This window comes from Sorghum bicolor, chromosome 6 (assembly GCF_000003195.3).
Source record: "Sorghum bicolor cultivar BTx623 chromosome 6, Sorghum_bicolor_NCBIv3, whole genome shotgun sequence".
NCBI classification, from domain to species: domain Eukaryota; kingdom Viridiplantae; phylum Streptophyta; class Magnoliopsida; order Poales; family Poaceae; genus Sorghum; species Sorghum bicolor.
In genome coordinates, this window is record NC_012875.2 from 46,036,630 (window position 1) to 46,045,181 (window position 8,552).

The following is an 8,552-nucleotide window of genomic DNA, read 5'->3' on the forward strand; positions in this document are numbered from 1 at the left end:
TACAAGTCGTACGTGTATGTGAAAAGATAGGCTTCTTTTTTTTTTGCGAGAAAAAAAGATAGACTTCTACCTGTGCATCACTAAAGATAGACTTCTACCACTGCCAAACTTAGGTCTTGTTTAGATACACCCAAAAACCCAAAATTTTACAAAATTCTTCATCACATCAAATCTTGCGGCACATGCATGAAATATTAAATATAGATAAAAAAAGATAACTAATTACACAGTTTACCTGTAAATCACGAGACGAATCTTTTAAGTCTAATTGTTCTATGATTGGATTATGTTTGTCAAATAAAAACGAAAGTGATAAAGTGTCAAAATCCAAAAAGTTTTTGGATCTAAACAAGGCCTTACAAACATTTACTCAGTATTATAGTTTAATTGCAAGTACAAGTACCTCGTCCTTGTTAAGAAAAAAATGGATATACCCATTTCCATTTTTATTGATTGTTTTTTGACATTGCAGGTATTGCTACGCAAGCTGTAACGACTATTATCAATAATAGATTCATATACAAATTATTTTTTATATGCTGATTTTGTTGCGTTTGACAATAATCCTTTCATCTCAGAAAAATACAATTCTAGCTTTGCACAGTTAAATCACCTCAAATTTGACCAAATTTATACATAAAGATGCCAATATTTATCATATGAGATTTTGTTTCATAGAATATATTTGTATCAGCGAGCCATTCAACAGTGTTTTTCTACCACTGCCAATTGTTCGCTTGAGCTTATCTGCCGAATCAGCGAGCCATTCAACAGTGTTTTTCTCTCACAACAAATCAGCAAACAGTACTTTCAGCCATAGTTTTTTAGACAAGCGAACAAACATGGCGAACACACATAGAGGTGCAATTCTATGAGAGATTAAGAATCCGGATGAATAACATATATTCCCACAATCCATTTTTAACTGTCTTTTCCACTTTTTTAAGAAGTTAAACGTACTCAACTTTAACCAAATATATACAAGAACAATGTTTATGGTATATAATTAGAATCATCTTCTTTTATAATAAACTTATATTAAAATATAAATGTTGCTGGTATTTTCTATAGAGTAGTCAAACTTAAAAAGATTTCACAAAGACAGAGGGAGGATAGACTAACCAAGCTACAAAATGAACAAATAGGTTAGAGACATATGTCGCTTAGATATGCACCTCAGATTTATTCACAAACTTCTACTACTTGTTGCTACAAAAACTACTTATTAGTATAGAAAAACACGAGTCAATGCGCTAGTATAGTAGTATCTCACGAGAAGTTCATTTAGTCCTTGAGGTTCTACACATAGATGTGGCGGAACACGATCATGAACATTGGTTATTTTCTAAATCTCCGATAGACAACATGCATAAAAGAAAAGGCACTAGGTCACACGCTATGCTTATAATACGTACATACTAATACTAGTAGCCCTAGCCAGTCTCGCTTCCCGGTTGACCCAACCACACGTTAATTATCCAAAAAAACCAAAACACACACACACACACACACACACACACACACACACGTTGCAAGTTGTTGCACCGGGACAAACTAGGCCTTGTTTATTTCCACCCAAAATCTAAAAATTTTCAAGATTTTCTATCACATCAAATCTTTAGACATATGCATGGAGTATTAAATATAGACGAAAATAAAAACTAATTGTACAGTTTGGTCGAAATTTACGAGACGAATCTTTTGAGCCTATTTAGTTCATGATTGGACAATAATTACCACAAACAAACGAAAGTGTTATAGTGTTGCGAAATTTTTTTTCTTTGAGAAGTAAACACGGCCTAACACCAAACGAAGAACTTCATGTAAATGGCAACCATATCGAATTCGAATCCACGTGCTGCATTTTCTAACCCCCACGACCATATCTAGCTACATGAAAAAAAATTAAGTCCGTCAGGGTCGCGCCGCGCGAATCAAATCAAATCGACCGAATTCAATGGAGCCTTTCTAAACAAATCAATGAAGCACGGCCTCATAGAGATATGTACATGAACGTACGTGCATCTGTACAGGATAACATCCAAGCAAAGCTGGAGCACTTAGTGTTTTTAAATCATTTTTTAAAATTTGACCAATTTCATACAAAGGACCAGTAATATCTATGACAACAAAAACTACAATATCCTTTTAGAAAAAACATAATATGAACATATATTTCATAATTGTATCTAACTATACTTTGTGTTGTAACTATTAGTCTTTTTAAGTAAAATTCAGTTGAATTTAAAAATCTTGATTCGGAACAACTCATAAGTTGATTTATCAAGGGATATGGATGCAGAAAATAGAAATAACTGGGAGTAATATTGAATGGTCAACTTCTTGTGTGGAGAACTGGAGACATGGTTTTCTATTTTGGTATTCAATTTTTTTTGCCACCACAAAATTACTGAAGTTCACAAAAAAAAAGTTGAAATCTTTTAGTGACTTCACAAGAGATACGATTTTATAAAGCTTTTTGACCTAAAGCTATTTATGACATTGGGTAAAAGATTACGAAACATAAACAATATAGAATATGAGCCTTGAGCTATATATTAGCAATAGGACACATACATCAGTGTGGAAAATTGGCTACATAAAAAATTCACAAAAATTCAGTGAAGTTTTGTCAAATTTTGAACCTTGATGGAGAGAGTACTCCCTCCAGGTTCTAAAAGAAGTCGTTTTGGATTGCAACACAATCTCCAAATCACAACATCGACTTCTTATTTTAATAAAAAATATTTATCAAAAAATGATATATGTATACTTTTATTTTCAAAACAAATCTATTAATGTAATTTTCATGTTTTTAAACCCAACAACTTAACAGTTATTCATGATCTGTATTCCCCATATTTGACCCAAAAGCATATCTAAAACGACTTCTTTTAGAAACCTGTGGAGGGATGCATGAGTGTTGTGAACATCTACATTGTAGCGTGTACTTTAAAAAAAGTATAAGGCCTTATTTAGTTTCCAAATCTTTCTAAGATTTTCTATCACAACGAATCTTTGCACGCATGCATGGAGCATTAAATATGATAACTAATTACACAATTTGTCTATAATTTGTGAGAATCTTTTGAGCATAATTAATCCGTGGTTAGACAATAATTGCTAAATATAAACGAAAGATTCGCAAACTAAACAAGGCCTAACCATTTGATTTGCAGCTTTGCATGTGTCTTTTTTCCCCTATTTTTTCTATATAAAAAAAGCAGCTAAGGGCAACCTGTCTGAACTCTGAAGCCGATTTTTATTGCCACATAATCTTTCTGGCGATCCAGGAAAGAAAAGGGATGAAAATGATGAGACGGGGAAAAAAAAAGCTTTGGAGGTGGGAAGAAAAGAAGCGAAGAAGGTAGAGAGAGGCCTTGAGGGGACTGGGGAGCGTGGTGTGGAGAGATTCCCCGACAGCAAAATCTAGAGGGGAAAGCAATTCCCGTGCCCTGCGAGCCACCGCTCCTGTGGGACCCACTGCGCGCGAGTGTGGGGCCCACCGCGCCCCTCTCGTCTCCCTCCGTCTTCCTTGTTTCGTTCTTCAGAGTTCAGACAGCCCTCCCTCCCTCGCTCTCCTCCTTCGTCAGTCATCACACACCGCCTGCGGCCTGCCTGAGTCCCTGACACCATTACCTCCCCCTCCATCCCGGCCCTGTCCTGCGAGCCGTCAGAGGATTGCCTCCTCGCTCCTCGTCTTCCTCAACCCCCCGTGCCCACCTGTGGCGTCACGCTTTATAAGAGCACGCGGCCGGCAACCCTCTTCCTTGCCATCCACCACCCTTGCCACGAGTAGAAGCTTTTGCTGCTGACGCCTGCCGCCGCCGCCGCGCCGGTTGTAGAGAAAGAGCAGGGGAGGGACACTGAAACAGAGGAGCCGAGGGGAGCGACGAGAGACGAGCGAGAGGCGGCCGGCGGAGATCGATGGAAGCAGCAGCAGGAGTGGAGGTGGAGGAGGGCGTGATGAGGGTGCTGCTGGTGGACGACTCCCCCGTCGACCGCCGGGTGGCGCAGCTGCTCCTCAGCAGCAACTCCTGCGCCGGCTCATTCCACGGTCAGCCGCCACCTCCTCCCAATTTCTTCCTTGCCCTTTGATTCGTTCGGTTTGCGTCGGTCGATCGGATGCTTCCTCTGTTTTCTCAGCTCTGAAAGCATTATGCGTGCATTTACAGAGCTCATCTTCCTCTGGTTTTCATCTCCCGTCACGGTGTTCAGTTCGTTCGTGTCACTGCTGCTATGTTTTAGATTACACTCGATTCTGAACAGCTCGTGTAATGTTTGATGCAGTCATCGCCGTGGACAGCGCGAAGAAGGCGATGGAGTTCCTCGGCCTCAAGGACGGCGGCGGCAAGGTAACAAACAACAGCCGAGCCACCTGCCTCCCTCCATGCTCATTTCAGTTTCAGAGACCATTGATGCCCGGCCGGCATCCCTTCCCGTGCCGGCTACTCCATCCAGCGAGAGGGAGACAGAGAGTGCATGGGCTCCTGCACCACCTGTCGGCTTCCCGCCGGCCCAGCGCCGCCGGCCGCGCCGTACCGTACGGCCCACGCGTCTGCTTCGCATGCGCGCGTGACGACGGGCTTCTGTTCTCTTTTGGAAGCAAAAGGTCGCCGCTTTTCATGGCGATAGAAGCAAAAGAAAAACCTCTCGCTGCCTGCCGTCGTCCGTCTTACGGCCACAGGCTCACTGAGTCACTGCTGCATCCACAAAGCCGCATGCCTCTTTGTTTAGTGCTACTGCTGCTGCCTCCCTAATACTAATGCTAATAGAATGCTAATGACAGAGTGTCATACTGCCCGCATTAGAGGCAGCGGCGTGGTTAAATATGGCCTCATCTCGCCATGTCCTGTAAAAGCTCAGCAGGGAACTACGCTGCAGTACAGACTCCAACGGAATCCTGTTCCTCCATCCCTCTGCCTTTCTTTCAGGCCTCCTTTTTTACCTTAAATTTCTGTGCCTCAACCAGTCCAGTCCCGTTCTTTGTTTATTATACCACCTTATTAAAATGTCGCGCTAAACTAATCTTTTGACACATATGATGCTTTGCAGGAGCAGGCCATCGACATGGTGCTCACAGACTACTGCATGCCTGAGATGACCGGCTACGACCTCCTCAAGGCCATCAAGGTACTACTGCTGCTGCTGCAAGATTACCCCTAAACTTCGCAGGCATTTCTGCATCTGCTGGCTTCATCTCTGCATTTCTGTATGTGTCTCACTCTCAAACACTGCAAATCGCTCCTAAACTTGACAGGCACTGAACCCTCTGAAGCCGATCCCGGTCATCGTCATGTCGTCAGAAGACGAGCCCCAGAGGATCAGCCGGTGAGCCAGCCATCCTAGTACTAGCTCCATTGTTTTCCTCTTTGCATGCAGCACCAGTTTTCTTTTTTTTTTCTTGCCAGAGTTTATTATTGTTCAGTTAAATAGGAGTACAGAAAAAAAAAGGGAAGAGAGTAGTGAAAGCTACTAGCATTGGTCCCTCCCCTCTCTGAATGCCTGTTGATACAGTAGCAGACGGGGTTAAAAGCCCAGGCCTTACAACAAAGCTCGCTCGCCGTCCGTAATGGTGTCACGGTGCCTCACTGCCTCGGTATCAGTGCACTGCACATTCATTCACTCGGCCCGTGACTGACTGTACTCTCCTGTAACCGGCTGAATCCATGCATCGCGCATTCACCCGATTCGGCAGCCTGCAGAGCAGGCGATCGTGGATGTTCCGAGTACTGATGTCTCTCCTGCTTGCTCGGAGTGCAGGTGCCTGAGCGCCGGCGCCGAGGACTTCATCGTGAAGCCCCTGCAGAGCAAGGACGTGCAGCGCCTCCGGAACTGCTCCACCACCGCGGCCGCGAGGCCCAGCAGCAAGGGCGCCGCCGCGCCGTGCGAGGCCGCCGCCGTGGCCAAGCGGAATAGCAACAAGCCGCCGCTGGTGCTGCCGCCCTCCTCCGCCGCCGCCGCCGCCACGTCGCCGTCGTCGGGACGGCGACCGAACCTCGCCGGAGTCGCCATGGTACGTACTACGTCCGCGCGCCGGCCGCCACTCCCCTTCCCTCGGACGGCTTCCTCATTTCGTTTGTGTTTCTCTGCCGCCAGGTGCTGCAGTCGTCGAGCGTGGAGCTGTCGCAGTACCTGCCGCTGCTGCTCAAGCTCATCGTGCTGGCGTACGCCGTGCTGTGCCTGGGCGAGCTCCTGCACAGATGGTCGTCGTCGGGCGGCCGCTGCTCGCTCTCCCCGTGGTGCGCCTGAGCAGCAGCAACGGTGCAGCGCAGTACAGTGTGCAGTCCTGGGCAGCAACAGGAAGAAGACTGATGATGCAAATGCATAGCTCTGCTGCTGCTGCATTGCCGGCGGCCATTTTCAGGCTCCAACAGCCGTGGAGATTTTAGCTAGTCGTTAATTAGTTAATTAGTTTAGGTAGAAGAAGATTGTCTGTCTGCTTTGAGATTCTAACCGGGGTTCTGATCTGATCCATATGAGTGTCGGCCACTTACGTACGCTTGCTAGCTTCTCGGTGGCTTTTGTTTGTTGATTTGAGCGAGGGAGACGTCGTAGGAAGAACGAACGAACCCATGTATCCTTTGTATAGAATGAATCAGAAAATTCAGAGCCAAATTAAAGTACCTGGAGTCCTTTTCGGCCTGGATCCGGGGCTGATATGCTGATGCGACGGCGGGGGGAGTCTTTTTTCCCGTTTCGTCCTGGTGAAGGGTGATGGCAACTGCTCACCTGTTCTTGCAGTTCAGATCATCAGATCCGATCCGATCCGATCCGATCCGATTCCCATGGGAAAGAGAAAGACGACAACGCAGGTTGACTTGATGTAGCATCAGATCCTTCTGATGGTTAAAGGTACTCTATAAAATAAATGCCTTCTTCCCAACTCGACGACGACTGTGACCTTGAGCTGTGCAATTTCATCCAGCCAGATGAACACACTTGTGGCAGCAGAGACTAGTTCTTTACACTGGACCAAGCTATAGCTTTTCGATGACAAAAAAAATGTAATTCATGCTACGATGCTAGAGTAGAATGTGTTGATTTCAGATGTAAAATCCAGACGCTGTATGGGTGTGTGTGAGGTCCGCAGAGTTCAACAACATCACTTCCTCTGTGGTTGTGGAGTCCTATTCTTGTTGCTACTGCTACATAAAAGGCTCTAGTTACGATACAGTATGCAAAGTAGCGAGTCCCTTTTCAGTCTCCTACTACACGTCAACGTCTTGCGGAGATGCAAATCTTTCAATCTTTCTTCCTCGTATGGACCAGAATCAATGCAGGAGGAAGACTTTCAATGCCATGTCTGACCTGATTGATATTTAAAAAGAAAGAAACCTACTTTCTCTAATCGCGAATATAAGTTCATCTATTGTTAAAATATTTTTTTCAAACGAGTCTGAATCTTTAAAAATCTCCTACTGTAGCCAACACATGTTTACTATTATTTTATAATAACAGAACGTGACCGGCAAACATTGAATGGCATTAGCTCCGAAAAGGCAACAATAAATCCTCTGTCCACACAATTTCGTTGGTGATAAATACTAGTTCTGTAGTACACAAGAGCACTCAGCAAAGACGCATAGCCAACTCTCAAGACGATCGGCCTAGTTCTGTTTGTGAACATGGGCTGCCCATCCCCCGGACCAATGGTGCTGGGAACGGAGCCGGCAGTGAAGCTTAGCAAATTAGGGGTGATGCACACTATACGGAGTATATATATGGTGTTTTTTTTTAAAAAAAAACATCGTTTTCATAAACATTTACACCCACTAGGATCTATATAGGTTCGCCGCTGGACCGAACCAAAGCTCAAAAGTCTCTACAAACACAGAATCTAATTTGACAACTAAAACTACTACTAAAGTGATGAAAGAGTTTGTTATTATAGTTGCTCTTGCAGTTGGCATTGCAGTAATTCCGCTGAGAGAAGAAGGGAAAATAAAAAGGCAAGGAGTACACAAAAGAAAATAGCATGCATGGTCCATTGACGATGATGGGTTCCTCAAAAAAAAAAAAACCGCCTTTTTGGCAGGTGAGACACCACATGCCGGAATATACAAGGGCAGCATCATGGTGTCTCCCCTGTCATTGTTCGCCTCCCCCCCTTTTCAGTTTTCGGTTCGTGCGTAGGGCTGCTTTGCTTGCATTGGGCTACTGCCATGCCGGCGCAATGTAATGGTGGTTGGATTGGTAGATGCCATTCCCACCGGCGTCGCTGTAGAAGGATCCTGGCGAATTTTCCAGGGATCCTGTGAAATCATGGGCATGTGATAGCTACAAATACGATGTCTCTAGTCTCGTCATCACATGGACAGCCGATCCGCTTGTCCTGTTCGCTTAAACTTATCAATACTATTTTTTTAGTTCTCTCAAAAAATAAAAAATCAGCATCAACAGCCGAATTTCAGCGCACAGAACAGTTTCCCTACAAGGCTACAAGAGAACAAAATGAAACGTTAGGATAAGTTCCTTGTCCTCCCTGCAGGAGGATGAGAACCACACGAGAAGGCAGAGAAACATGCATATCGCTCTGCCAGATTATTGCA

At 44.6% G+C, this 8,552-nt stretch overlaps 1 protein-coding gene across 1 annotated transcript; it reads left to right on the forward strand.

The window, feature by feature from the left end:
* On the forward strand, positions 3,543–6,626 carry LOC8075848 (two-component response regulator ORR1). The gene is made up of 6 exons (XM_002446483.2): positions 3,543–4,057; positions 4,291–4,355; positions 5,056–5,133; positions 5,261–5,331; positions 5,764–6,016; positions 6,100–6,626. The coding sequence occupies exons 1-6, from the start codon at positions 3,928–3,930 to the stop codon at positions 6,250–6,252; spliced, it is 750 nt and encodes a 249-aa protein (XP_002446528.1). The 5' UTR covers positions 3,543–3,927; the 3' UTR covers positions 6,253–6,626.